Genomic DNA, 13,398 nt, shown 5'->3' on the forward strand with positions numbered 1-13,398 from the left:
GTCCATAAAGCACATTCTCCAATGTGTCTCTCCAGAAGTCTGTAGGACAGTCAAGGGTGTAAATTTAAAATATAAATGTAAATTAAGAATAAAAGTTAACACACATAATATGTACATTTTGCAAAGTATATATTGTATAATTCATTATAGTTTATGTCGATATTATGGCCACCCTTTGCCCAATGACAAACTTACTCTTTTTTTTCAATCTTGTAAATATGATTAGGTGAGATAAACTGTCCAGAGCTTAAACGTTTTCATCTAGCAGAAAATTACTTTCAGTAATGTGGCTGTGCACACATACTCTCCTGGGGTTGGACCTGAGATACTGGTGTGGTTACTTGCAGAGGAAGAGCTTCTTCCCTAATGAGATATTTTAGAGGCCCTGATTTTGTCTTATTTGTTTCAAAAAGCTATAGTCAAGAAATAATTAAATTACCATGCCCCTCGTCATGGTCTGCTTTTCCCATTACAGCAGCTATTAAATGTGAGAATAATGAAAATGCCTCTTTATTTGCTTTTTCTTTCTTTTTTTTTCTCCTGTCTTACCTTTCAGTTAATCTATAGGTGTCTCAGAGAAGCAGTTATGTAGAAACTAACTCCACTTTGGTTCCAGACGTAGCTTTATCTGGCCCTACAGAGTTTTCTAACTCCACTCATCTTGCCATTTAAATACTATTTTATATTGTTAAAATACTATTTTAAGTGTTCGGTATTTGCTAGTTCAGTCTCTTCCAAATATTGAGTAAGCTCCCTCATGGTTCGGATAGTTGTTTTAAACTTTGTATGAGTATATGTGAATAAATGAATGATAAATTTCTCAGGCACCTAGTTTATACTGGGCACACAAAAAGCTATTTAAGAACTTATTTAATTAATAAATGATACTTAGTTAATAAATGATAGCCCTTCTCCAGAACCCCCTTGACCTTTACATTTCTCATAAAGCCCAGATTCCCTAGACATCACAGATTTTGTCCTATTGTCCCTGTAAGTACAGTTGCACACCCCACACCATATGTCTGGCATATGGTCCTCAAAAGCTATATGAAGCCATCTCTCCTGCAATAAGTCTCTGATTATCTAGTTCTCCCTTTTTGTTAATAGATCTAATTATGATTTCAAATACAGTCCCCTTTAATTTCATCTTCGATTTTTTGTATTACAGAAGTGTACAAGGAGAAAAATTTTGACAATATAAAATGCACAAAGTAAATCCCCTTTCACCAAAGGTAATTCATTTCTCTCTTTTAACTTTGACACTTGTAACTCAGGGCTTCTACACCAAGAGTGCTTAAGAGAACATTCAGTCACTCAGGAGACAGCTGCGCACCTGTCGGTACATCGCTACTCACTAATTATGTGACCCGAGGGGGCCACTCAAACTTCTGTGAGTCTGGGGTCCCTCATAAAATGCTGCCCAGCTCACCAGGCGTTGAGACATGTTTGTATGAGCATTTTGTGAAGTCTAAAGCGCTTCGCCCATCTAAAGGACTGTTGTATGCCTGCTCTAAGACAGACTTTTCAGTTCACTGAGCAGCTTTGAAGGACACCCCCACCAGCCCTCACCCGAACTCCCCCTCGTCCCCGCTCTCGCCGCTCCAGCACTGCAAATTCAGGGGCTCCTCCTGAGGTGCTGCTTCTCCAGGCCTCCCCCCCAACTGCCCGAGCACAGCGGCAGAGCGCCCACGACCTGCAGGCCGGGTTCGGAGGTGAGTGCAGAGCTCGAGGCGCTCTCGGCCTCCGGGAGAAGAGGGTCTCCTTTGGAGAGAAGCTTTCTGCAGCTTTCTGCATTGGAGAGAGCAATGAACTAGGTCGCCCAGATCTCATCAGTTCCGCCTTTTGCTTCTCCACCGCGCGGACTTCCAAACCTCCGCTCCAGCTGCAGCCACGCCCAGCGCCCCGCTGCGGGGCGGGGCTAAGGACCGGCTCTCCGCCCAGGGGAGGGGCTCGGGCCGGGGCGGTGAATTGTGGGTTGAGGCCGCAGGAGGTGGCTGAGGCTAGTTTCCCGAGCCAGCGGGGCGGCCGAAAGGCGGAAGCCGGCGTTGGGGCGGGGCTTCGCGGCCGGGGGTAGAGGGAGCGGCATGGAGGTAGTTAAGTGCCCGGAGCACGGTAAGGAGTCGGGGTCCTGGGGTACCCCGGGCCTGTCAGTCTAACGTGGTGTAATCGTTGCGGACCGTCTCTCCTCAGGAACCTTGTGCTTTCTGAAGACCGGCGTCCGCGACGGCCCGAATAAAGGAAAGAGCTTTTACGTGTGCCCAGCGGTCACCTGCAGCTTCGCGCGGGCTTCCGAGTAGGTCTGGAGCTGGGCGCGACGCCAGGCGACCGCGCGGGGCCCCGGGGCGCGTCGCCTGCTCCCGCCGCGGCCGCGGGGACTAGGGGAGGCGGGCCCCCGGGCTGCGGAGCCAGGCCCTGTGGGAGGCTGGCAGTCCTCGCACGGCGTGGCGAGTCCAGGACACGCTCTGCTCCTGCAGGCTGTGTGGCCGGAGCCTGGTTACTTAGCATCTCTGCGCCGCCGTTTCCCCTGCTTCTAAAATGGGGGGTCGGCTGCGTCTGGAACCTTCTGGTCCTTCCCAGCTCTGGGTTTCGATTCGCTTGTGAAGAGTTCACTCCCTTCCGCTCTGACATTACCAGCCCCACCCAACCCCCAGGACATCCCACCCGACACTCTGTTAAGCAAGGGCATACCGGCAGAGTAAAAAAAAATGGTCCCTGTTTTGCACTAGTTTTAGGTCAAACTGGTTTTTAAATGTTTGAGGTTAAAATACTCTGGTGGTCACATTATCAGCCCCCTTTTAAAACAGGATTCTCTGCATTTAAATGGCGAGATTGATAAAGAAACAAGTCACTTTAGGGATTAACGCTGAAAGAAAAGAAGGTATCTGTCTGCCTGATTGAGCACCCTAGTTTAGCAAAATTGAAAGCTGAGGTCCAAAAATACTAAGCATCTTCCTAAAATGAGAAGAGTTAATATAAAGTGTTAAATGTCTTCACAGTACCTTGTGTCCAGTCTATGTCAGTTTTTAAATTATAAGATCATTAATCCTTTTTTCCTGCTCTGTACTGAAATTTGAAGAGTAAAATAACTTCTCTGTATCATCTAAGGCACATAATGGATATAAATACTAGAAAATAAAGATTTTCTGTTTCTCTTACATGTTTTAAATGATTTGTATCTTTGTTATACTTTGACACCTAAGTGAAGGACTTTGTATCCTGTTTCAGATTTAGAAAGTAAGTTTTTAGAGAAAATACTTTCTTAGCTAATAAGTCATCTTTATATTTGAAAAAAAATTACTGGGATCCAGTTTAATTAAATACAAAATGATTAGTAAAGCAGTGTCGAATCTTAAGATAGAAGGGACCAACCAAAAATAAGCTATCAACAACATAGTTATGTCAGAGTTTACTATTTATTTCTAATTTCCATGCTGAACTTACTAGGTTCTACTGAAGGTATGTTCAGTCTTGTAGTAATAAGCATTAATGGTAGGAAAAGAATCAATTTCATGTTAAAAGAAAAATAACAGTGTACCATTTATACAAATAAATGTGCTACTGTACAAGCTGCTACAATATTTGGCTGGAAGAAAGTTATTTGGTAAACTTGACCTATTTGGACTATGTGTGGTAACGGAAGTATATAAGCAAAAGAATGAAAAAATGGCACAGGCCATGAGAGTAATTCAGATCTTCACTCATACCTATTTACCTCAAATGATATTACCTCTCATATAATAAGTTGGGAGAAAGGAGTTAAAAACTTAATGCCAAGCATGAAGTCAGTCGTCGAGTGTATTGCAAGAGTACGCATGTGAACAATACTCAGTGACAGCAAACACTATTAAAGGAAAAAGGATGATGGGAAAACCTAGAGAAAATTCATAAACAGCCATAGTCATTCCTGGGGGTAATGACAACGTGGATGTCACAGCACAGTTTAGCTTTAAACTTATGAGGCATTGGGAAAAAGAAAAATATCTTGTCATGCTTTATTTGAGGGGGTGGGAAGAGGTGAAAACTGTGGACCCTTGGCCCAGAGGAATGCGTGCAGACATTAAGATGTGTGGGATTTACAAACCTAGTGGAGGTCATACCTGAACTCCTGAATTTTAAAACTCTTAGTCTGGATTTAATTTTAGGATATTGACTTCTACTTTTTGCTTCCTAAAACTAAATTTCCATTGTTTTTTCTCTAGCATTCCTGTTTCTCATTGTTTATTGCATGAAGACTTTGTGGTAGAGCTTCAGGGTTTGTTCCTACCACAGGGCAAGAAAGAAAATAGGTAAGTGTCTAAAAGGAACACCAGAGTGTATATGCTTTTTTTTCTCTTTGCCTGGAATAATTACAGCTAGGTGTGTTTTCCTAGGATTGAATATTCTTTAAAAACCATTATTATAAAACACAGTATTTCTGTATGTATCGACTGTCTTCCTAGCTGTCACTCCCTCACTGTGGTTAATCTGAGAAGCCTGGCCTCTGGCTAATTTCAGGATGAACTGCTTCACCTTCCTCCCTCTCTAGCTCTCAAGTAGCCAATAATAACATCAGGTGACCAACTGTCATTAACTTATGCTAACTTGTCAACTTTCTCATTCCAGTAACAGAACAAGGTAATGTGCAAAATTGTCTAATGTATGTTAAGTAGTCAATGTTCGCTTCCCTTCCTTTTTATGAGAACTCAGGAAGAATGGGGAAATCCATGTTTAGATGGCAGATATTTGTCATGAGTATTGAAAGATAAGAATTCACCAGGAGCAAGAAAGCAGTCATATTTAACAGATAAGTACCATGTGTTAGGGTACAGAGGCATGAAGGAATAGGGAAGTACAAACATTTGATTCAGTAACAGTTTAGCGTTTGTTTGAGTGGAGACTTACAGTGCTGGCCAGGAGGGCAGGGGCCAGATGTGACGGTCTTTATATGATACTCTGTACAATTCAGAAGTTAAATTTTCTAGGTTGATTTTTTTCCCCAAAAAATATAGGCAATCAAGTACCATCTTCACAATTTTTACACAACTGATTATGGCCTGTACTTCTGTTTTTCTTAACTGAGTTACACATGCAATAAGGTGCACGTATCTTAAGTGTTCCAACTAGTTGAGTCTTGAATAATGTATATACTCATCCTTATAACCAAGACACCATCAAGTACAGACTATTTCTATTACCCCACTGAATGGACCCCCTTCTATTTAATCCCCCTACCCACCATAGGGAACCACTGTTTTGATTCATACTGCATGTATTCATTTGTGTCTGGCTCCTTTTATGTAATAATATCTGTGAAATTCATCCATGTGGTTGTATGTATCCATTATTATTACAGAGTTGAATTCCATCTTCTGACTACCATGGTTTATTTCTTGTGCTTATTTGTCATCTGTATATCTTCTTTGGGGGGTGTCTTTTTATCTTTTACCCTTTTTTTTAATAGAAATTTTTTTGAGATAATTGTAGATTCATAGGCAGTTGTAAGTAGTGCAAAGGGATCCCCTGTAGACTTCACCTGCTGGAAACAGTTTGCAAATTTTAGTATAATACAACAACAAGGAAACCGATATTGGTACCATCCACTGATCTTCCTTATAAAGGTGGTTTTCCTGGTAGTGATGTATGTGTGTGTGTGTGTGTGTGTGTGTACATTTAGTCCTGCACAGTTTTACTTACCATGTAGTTTTGTGATTTTGTCCACCACACGAGACACTGAACAGTTCCGTCACGACAGGATTGCTCCTGTTGCCCCTTCATAGCTACACCTGCCTTCCTCCCTCTGCTCCCTCCTCACCTGTGGCAGCTATGAATCTCATCTCTATTACTCAAATTTTGCCATTTCAAAAATGTTACATAAATGAAATCATAAAGTGTAGCTTCTTGGTATTTTTGCCCATCTTAAAAATTGTTACTGGTCTTTTAATTAAATAATTTATGTATTCTCTATACATATAAAGTTGACAGAAATATGTATTGTGAATGTTTTCTCCCAGTTCTTTGGTTTTCATTTTTCTAAACTCTTTTGAAAAGCAGGAATTTAAAATTTGTATAAAATCCATTTTATCATTTTCTTATGGGTGTGTTTTTCGTCCTCTGAGAAAGCTTTACCTACCTGAAGATCACAAAGTACTCTGATGGTTTCTTCTAGAAGGTTTATGGGTTTTCTTTTTAATGGTGTTTTTGTTCAGTCTGTGATCCATCTCAAATGAATTTTGAGTATCTTAAGAGATAGTAATAGTTTATTTTTTCCCCATATTTTTCCTTATTTCCATTATTTTTCACTTGTCCATATGTTGAATGAGTGTTGCCAAGTTGTTTCAGCACCATGTTTTGAAGACTTTGCTTTCTCCACAGAAGTTTGGTGCCTTTATAAAAAGTCAGTTGACAACCATGTGTGGGTCTTTTTCTGTTCTGTTTTCCTGTCGTAACACACATAAGGTAGTGTGGGTCTTCCAGCCTTCTTCTTTGTTTTGACTATTCTTAATTCCTTTGCATACATAGAATTAAGCTTTAAATTTCCTCTGGAAACCCTGTTAGGATTACATTGAATCCATATAGATCACTTTGGGGAAAACTGGCATTAATATTCCTCTTCCCATCTGTGAATAGGGTGGATTTATTTACTTCTAAAATTTCTTTTAGTATTGTTGAATAGCTTTCATTATAGAGTACTGTACTCTTTTAGTTAGATTTAGTCCTCAGTGTTTATGTTTTTTGATGCTATTGAAATCGATTTTTAAAAATTTCACTTTTCACTTGTTTTCTGCTAGTACAGTGGGGCTAATAAACCTAATGCATGAAGTCAGGATGTCCTCCTGACACCTAAAGCCATTTACATACTACTGGGGGCCCTCTACTGTACAGAAACACTGTTCTAGATTAAAGCAAACCACTAAGAAATTTTTGGTCCAAACTATTGAGGATAGATTAGAAAGTGAAGACAGGGGAGGCAAGGAGGCCACCGAAATACAGCGACTACTGACTGCCTACTACGTGGCATATTCATTATCATGGAATCTTCTGTGATAAGTTTCAGTATCCCTGTTTTACAGATAGGTGAGGAAACTAGAGAGGTAAGAAAAGGAATCTGAGGTTCCATGGTTATGCAGTGGGGCCCTGCTGAGATTAAAACGGAGATCTTATTCCAGACACACCCACTTCCTCTGAGTGAAACGTGTGCTTGGATTGAGGCAATGGCAGTAGAGTTGGGTGCGCTTAGACTGCAGAAGATTTGCTGAAAGAGAATTGGCAAGACATGTTTCCTGGTAGGGCATTTAAGCATGTTCTTCCCTTCCTCCGGTTTCTCATTGGGAGCAGCGGTCACGGTGACCCCAGCTGCCCTGGCGTGTGAGCATCCACTGAGGTCATGTGTGCAATGCACTTAGCTCATTGTCAGTGCTCCGTAAGTGGTCACTAAGTGGGGTTTGTGGGTGATAAGTACACCATTAAGCAAGACAAGGAAGGAAAGGTAGCATGAGTAGAGGGCTGGGATGTGTGGCTAACACATTGCTTTGGACTCATCATGTCTTATGTATGTGTGAAACCAGCAAGAAAAGTGAGTGCAGCTCTGAAGAAAGGTCTAGGCTGAAGATAGAATTTATCATTGACGTTCTTTGTACTAGGTAGATGAGGCTGAGAAGTGGTCATTATTTTAAAATAGAAAAATAAAGTATGCTGAATATATTTCTTTTAGCCCAAATCTAGAACCCTTTTACCAGGAGGTATTTACTGAAACTTTAAAAAGATGGTTGTTTTAGGACATTAAAATGCAGTTCTAAAACACACAATAAATTAAAACAAACCAACCAAATATCCCTGTAGGTGGTACAGGCTGGAGATTTAGCGGAAATAGACAAGCCTGTGTGGATGGTGACTTTCTCAGACAGTAAGGGCCTTTAACCAGAACCCCTGTACTCTGAGAATGACCTCAGGGAATACAGCCTTTTCTTCCAGCAACTGGCTTTTCTTTTCAAGAACTCAAAGTCCTGTGTATCCTTGATTTAATATTGCTGTTTTTAAAGCTTATCCTCGCTAGGACACAGATGCAGCAGAATAATGGAGGGGAGGTGTAAACCAGGGCAAGGTGAAGATGCCCGTTTTTGTACCTTGGGGTGTACCTGCATTTGTTCTCGTGGTTCTCAAACTTTAACACCAGATGGCACCAGCATTTGACCGACGCTTCAGATGTGGCCCTCTGTTTCCGGGCAGTAAAGAGAACTATGATAGTCGCTCAGGAGACCCAGAGTGGAGAACTCTTGCCTTGGCATGAATGACATGGGACCCCTTGGTTTACAAATGTTGGACATTGTCATTGAGCTCCTGAGTTCATGTTCCCACCCCATCCCCTGTCCTCTCCTCTCCTGTGTTTCAGCTTTTATTCTCAAGGATATGGGGTTGAAGCTATTGGCAATACTGTTTTAACTGTAACTGGGTAAAACAAGTTTTAGTTCTTCAGTTATTGTGAGATATTTAAAATTTTTCATTTTTAATAACACGAATTTTTGCATGTCTAGAAAATGCTTTGCATGGTATGTCACTGGGTAAAATTGTTGTGCAGATTATGTGGCCCAGTGATGATTATCTGGGCTGATGATAAGAGAGGCATTTGGGTATGAGCCAGACCCATGCAGAGGGACCTCAGGTCCCACCAGCCCATGAAGAACCCTACTCAGTAAAGCCAGGACGTTATACAGAGTGTCATGCAGTGTGCTGTGTGGTAGAAGTAATCCATGCTGGTAGAGGATAATAGCCCTTTGTTATGTGTAGCAATTACTTTTCCCAGCTTGCCTTTTGTCTTATAACTTCAGTAATATTATTTTTACCATATGGAAGTGGAAAACATATATGTAGTCAAAATTACTAGGTCCTTTATCTCTTGGTTGCAGAGCATTATGTCATGCTTACAAAAGGCTTCTTCAATTTAGAATTATAAAAACATGTGTGTTTTTTTCTACATTTACAGTTACAGTTTTTACATTTACATTTTTGTTCCATCTTGAATTTTAACAGAGAATAGTGAGGTAGAAGTCCAGCTATATGTTTTTCCAGTGCTGGAGCATATAAGGAAGTGACCCATATTCCTGAGGGTTCAATCCCCTTCTCCCTCCCTCCCCACCCAACCTCCCCCTCCCCTCCCCTTTGGTAATGGCTAATCCCTTGTTGGAGTCCGTGAGTCTGCTGCTGTTTGTTCCTTCAGTTTTATGCATATGTTTTTGACAGAAAAATCTCCAAGACATATTGCTAAATAAAATAAAGTATTTAGTTATATGATACTCTGCTACCCATTTGTGTAGGAAAGGAAGAAATAAAGAATATATATTGATCTGTATATATATTAAAAAATCTCTGGAAAGGTAAATAGAAAGCTAATTGGAATGGTTACTTGGGAGGGATGTGAACTTGGTGGATAGGCCATGGTGGGGGGCCATTTTATACTTTTTGATTATATTACTTGTTTAAACAATTAAATGAAATATTATTTTGAAAGCTCTTTTTTAAATGATTAAATGTTTTTGAGTAGTCATTTTGAGTAGGAGAAGATCACTTGGTTCTGTTTAATTCAGTGACACTCTATGATTATGTACATAATTGGGAGTAAAGAGATCATAATATGGTTACTGCGTTAAGGTTGCTGAGAAGACAGGCAGACAGGCAGATGCAAGTGTAATACAACCAAATGCAACAAAAATACAGAAACATGATGGATGAACAGGGAAGGGAATAGGGAAGAACCTTGCAGAGGAGGTATGACTTAAACTGGAAAGTGAGGGACCTGTAGGACTTGGACAGCTGGTGATGGAGGTGGTGGGCACATAGGCATAGAGAGGATATCCTCTGAATGGAGGGAAGTATGCATGCAATATTCAGTAGGCTCTAGAGAGCATGGTTTAATTTGGAAGTGGGGAAGTGTAGCTATTTCTGCATAGCTGGAGTGTAGCTGTGTTTGTGTGTACAGGGACAATCTTGCACTGGGATTTAAATTTGTATTCAGTCTTTTTTAAAAATGGAAAATTGCAAATAAATACAAAAGTAGACAGGATAGAACAAGGCAGCACATGAGCTTCAACAATTGCCAGCTCAGTTAATCTTGTTCCATACATACCTACCCATTTAAGCCCCCATCTCCTGCCATATTTTGGCATAGATCCCAGGTAACATCTGTAAATATCTCAGATATAGTTCTAAAAGAAAGGGACTCTTTTTTTTTTTTTTACCAGTTGGAGTATAAATTTCCAATAGATTCATAAATGTCATAGTTTATTTTCTAATGGCTTTTATTTTTATTTATTTTAATTTTTTTTATTTTGGTATCATTAATCTACCATTACATGAGGAACATTATGTTTACTAGACTCTCCCCTTCACCAAGTCCCCCCCACAATACCCCATTAGTCACTGTCCATCAGCATAGTAAGATGCTGTAAAATCACTACTTGTCTTCTCTGTGTTGCACAGCCCTCCCCATGCCCTCCCTGCTACATTATACATGCTAATTATAAGGCCCCCTTTCTTCTTCCCCCTTCTTCTCCTTCCCTTCCCACCCATCGTCCCCAGTCCCTTTTGCTTTGGTAACTGTTAGTACATTCTTGGGTTCTGTGATTCTGCTGCTGTTTTGTTCCTTCAGTTTTTCCTTTGTTCTTATACTCCACAGATGAGTGAAATCATTTGGTACTTGTCTTTCTCTGCCTGGCTAATTTCACTGAGCATAATACCCTCTAGCTCCATCCATGTTGTTGCAAATGGTAGGATTTGTTTTCTTCTTATGGCCGAATAATATTCCATTGTGTATATGTACTACCTCTTCTTTATCCATTCATCTGCTGATGGACACTTAGGTTGCTCCCATTTCTTGGCTATTGAAATAATAGCTTTTGTTCATTTAACTCAAGATCCAAGTAAGGTCCCAAATAGCAATTAAATGATATGCCTTTTAGGTCTCTTTAAGTCTCCTCTCCATCTTTTTCTCTCCATTGTAATTCGTTTGTTGAAGGAATCACATTGTTTGTCATACAGCATTTCCCATTGTCAAGGTTTTATAGATTGTATCCCTGGTCCAGTTTTATGTATTCTGTTGTTTGTATTTCCTGTAAATTGGTAATTGGTTCTAGGGCCTTGAACAGATTCAGGTAAGTTTGTTTTGGTTTGGCTTTTGGCTACGTTTTGTTTTTTTCCTGTCTTAGGTAGTATTGTGGCTTCCCATCGCTGACAGTGTAATGTCTGGTTTTCCCCCTTTTTCTAATTTCAACAGCCATTGCTGATCAGCATTTCCATTTTAGTCATTCTTTACAGAGTTAAATGACTAAACGTGGCCATATCTTCTGGTTGCCATGATATGTCTGTTCTTTCACTTCTCAGACTTACAAATATCCTGTTCAGTAAAGAATTTTTAAGAGTAATCAGTCAAAGGACCTTTCAAAACCGGTATCAAATAGTTGCATGATGTTTTCTTGAATTGAAAACAAATTTCTCTCTTATTTTAATGCATTTTCACAGCCTTGGTTATTTGTGTTTTATGCGTCACTAGATTGTTCTTCCGGTGTGTCAGAAGTAAGGCAGAGGGGAAGCAATGGTGCGGAAATATCCCATGGCAGGTAGGAATTATCCACGTGTTTTGAACTTGCTATGTGAAGACAGTTCAATCTGTGGCATCACCTGAAGAGACCTCCATGTCCAGGATAAACTGTTTGGTCTCCATTACACTGTCTCTGAGAGATTTTTTTCTTTAAGCAAGGTAGACCCTGTTGGAAATTTTGATTCAAAGGACTATTTGGTTATATTTAAGATACAATTATTTGCTTCCTATTTCACTTAAATATTTTTTGAGGTCTTAAATATACCAGTATTCTCCTATTCAGGGGAAATTTTGGATTTACTTGGCTACCTTAGCATCATTTTACAGACAGATATCTCTTAGATACTGGTATAACTCACAAGCTCCTAGAATGTGAGAATTAGGAAAGACCTCCAGGTATTCAGTCCATGAAGAGCTAAACCCAGGGAGGGGAGAAGACTTATTTTGGTTAGGGGTATAGCTTGAACTGGTGATTCCAGATCCCCACAGTGAAACATTCCTAAGGCCAAAATCAAAGCAGCATAGGACATTGTTGAGGTCTGGGGAAGAGTTCATCTTGAGAGCACAGTTTTACACACAGTGGCTGCTGCTAGTGCAGAACACTTGGATTTGGTCACTGCTTTTCTCTGAGACCTGGAAAAGCAGTGAGTGTGGATGGAAGAACCAAGCAGTGAAGGTTACTGTTAAGAATGGTCAGCAATATCGTACCGCTTTTTCTCTCTTTCCATTTCCTGTGGAAAAAAAGGCATTTTAGATAGGAAGATTGTATTACTATTTTATATTAAGATTATTTTCTTTGTGTTTTAGGATCCTAATTCCAAAGAAAATTCTGTAACCAAAAAGTCTCAGCATGCCTGTGAGCCATTTCATTTTTCTTCCAATCAGCAGAGAAACCCATTCAAGGTCCTTGACAAGAATCAAGAACCTTCTCTCTGGAAACAGTTCCTTAAAGGTGAAGATGGGGAAAAGAAGGCTGACAGGAAGCAAAGTGAAAAGGATCAAAAGAAGGAACAGAAGCCTGACTCTAAGTGCTGGATGGAGAAGGAGCCCTCCTCTGGCCTGGTTGTGCAGAAACAGCCATGTGCAGGTCCAGAGCTGCAACAAGGGGAGAAGCCAGAGTCCCAGAGGGACACAGAGGGGAATGATGGCATGCACGAAAGAGACCTTGTTGAGACTGAATCCGAGGAGTGCCATGGTAAGGAGCTGAGCAAACCGTCTGTGGCTTCTCAGGAGAAATCACAGGCTGAGACTCACTGTGTTAAAAACGAGCCAGAACCTCTGAGACAAAAGGACATCAGGCCTTTGCCTCCCGTCGTTCTCAGTCAGATCTCCATACACAAGCCCCAGAAAGGGGAACGCCTCAGCAGAAAGCACCCCCAGAGCCAGGAGGCTAGAGAACCGAAGGCAGACGGTGGCCCAGACACACAGACCATTCAGAGGGGGCAGCTCCAGGAGCACGTCCAGGTGCAGCCGGTGCCTCGGGACGTGCCTGCTCCAAAAGGCCCAGCCGCCCAGCCAGCAGTGCTGGCCGCAGGACATACCCTGGGATGGAGGCAGGAGGCCGACACAAGCGGTAGTCAGGGCAGGGATGACGTTGCTGGCTTTGTTTCCTCTAAGCCTCCCTTGTTCTTGGACTTGAGTCTGAACTCACAGAAGGAGACCATGAAAGTGCCTAGTCAGAGTGTGCAAAGAAAAATATCTCCTGCTTCAGGTGTTTCCAAGAAAGAGGAACCTCCAGACCCAGCAGCCCAGCATGTGTCCCTCGCAACACAACTGAAACAGAAGAAGGTAACTCCTGACTTGTGTTTTGTTTTTAAGGTCAGAGCATT

General features: G+C 41.2%; 1 protein-coding gene across 4 annotated transcripts in view; it reads left to right on the forward strand.

The window, feature by feature from the left end:
- The first annotated feature begins 1,608 nt into the window (after nucleotides 1–1,608).
- TTF2 (transcription termination factor 2) overlaps nucleotides 1,609–13,398 on the forward strand; it is a 35,106-nt gene continuing 23,316 nt past the window's right edge. The window contains exons 1-5 of one of the 4 annotated variants that reach the window (XM_073234466.1): nucleotides 1,609–2,112; nucleotides 2,191–2,293; nucleotides 4,200–4,286; nucleotides 11,522–11,588; nucleotides 12,377–13,357. In XM_073234466.1, coding sequence (XP_073090567.1) covers nucleotides 2,085–2,112; nucleotides 2,191–2,293; nucleotides 4,200–4,286; nucleotides 11,522–11,588; nucleotides 12,377–13,357 — 1,266 coding nt within the window. In that variant the 5' untranslated portion in view covers nucleotides 1,609–2,084. The remainder of the gene's footprint in view (nucleotides 2,113–2,190; nucleotides 2,294–4,199; nucleotides 4,287–11,521; nucleotides 11,589–12,376; nucleotides 13,358–13,398) is intronic. The other 3 variants (XM_017668227.3, XM_017668237.3, XM_017668248.3) reach the window with 3 other exon arrangements.

This window comes from Manis javanica, chromosome 4 (genome assembly GCF_040802235.1).
Source record: "Manis javanica isolate MJ-LG chromosome 4, MJ_LKY, whole genome shotgun sequence".
In the NCBI taxonomy this organism is placed as follows: domain Eukaryota; kingdom Metazoa; phylum Chordata; class Mammalia; order Pholidota; family Manidae; genus Manis; species Manis javanica.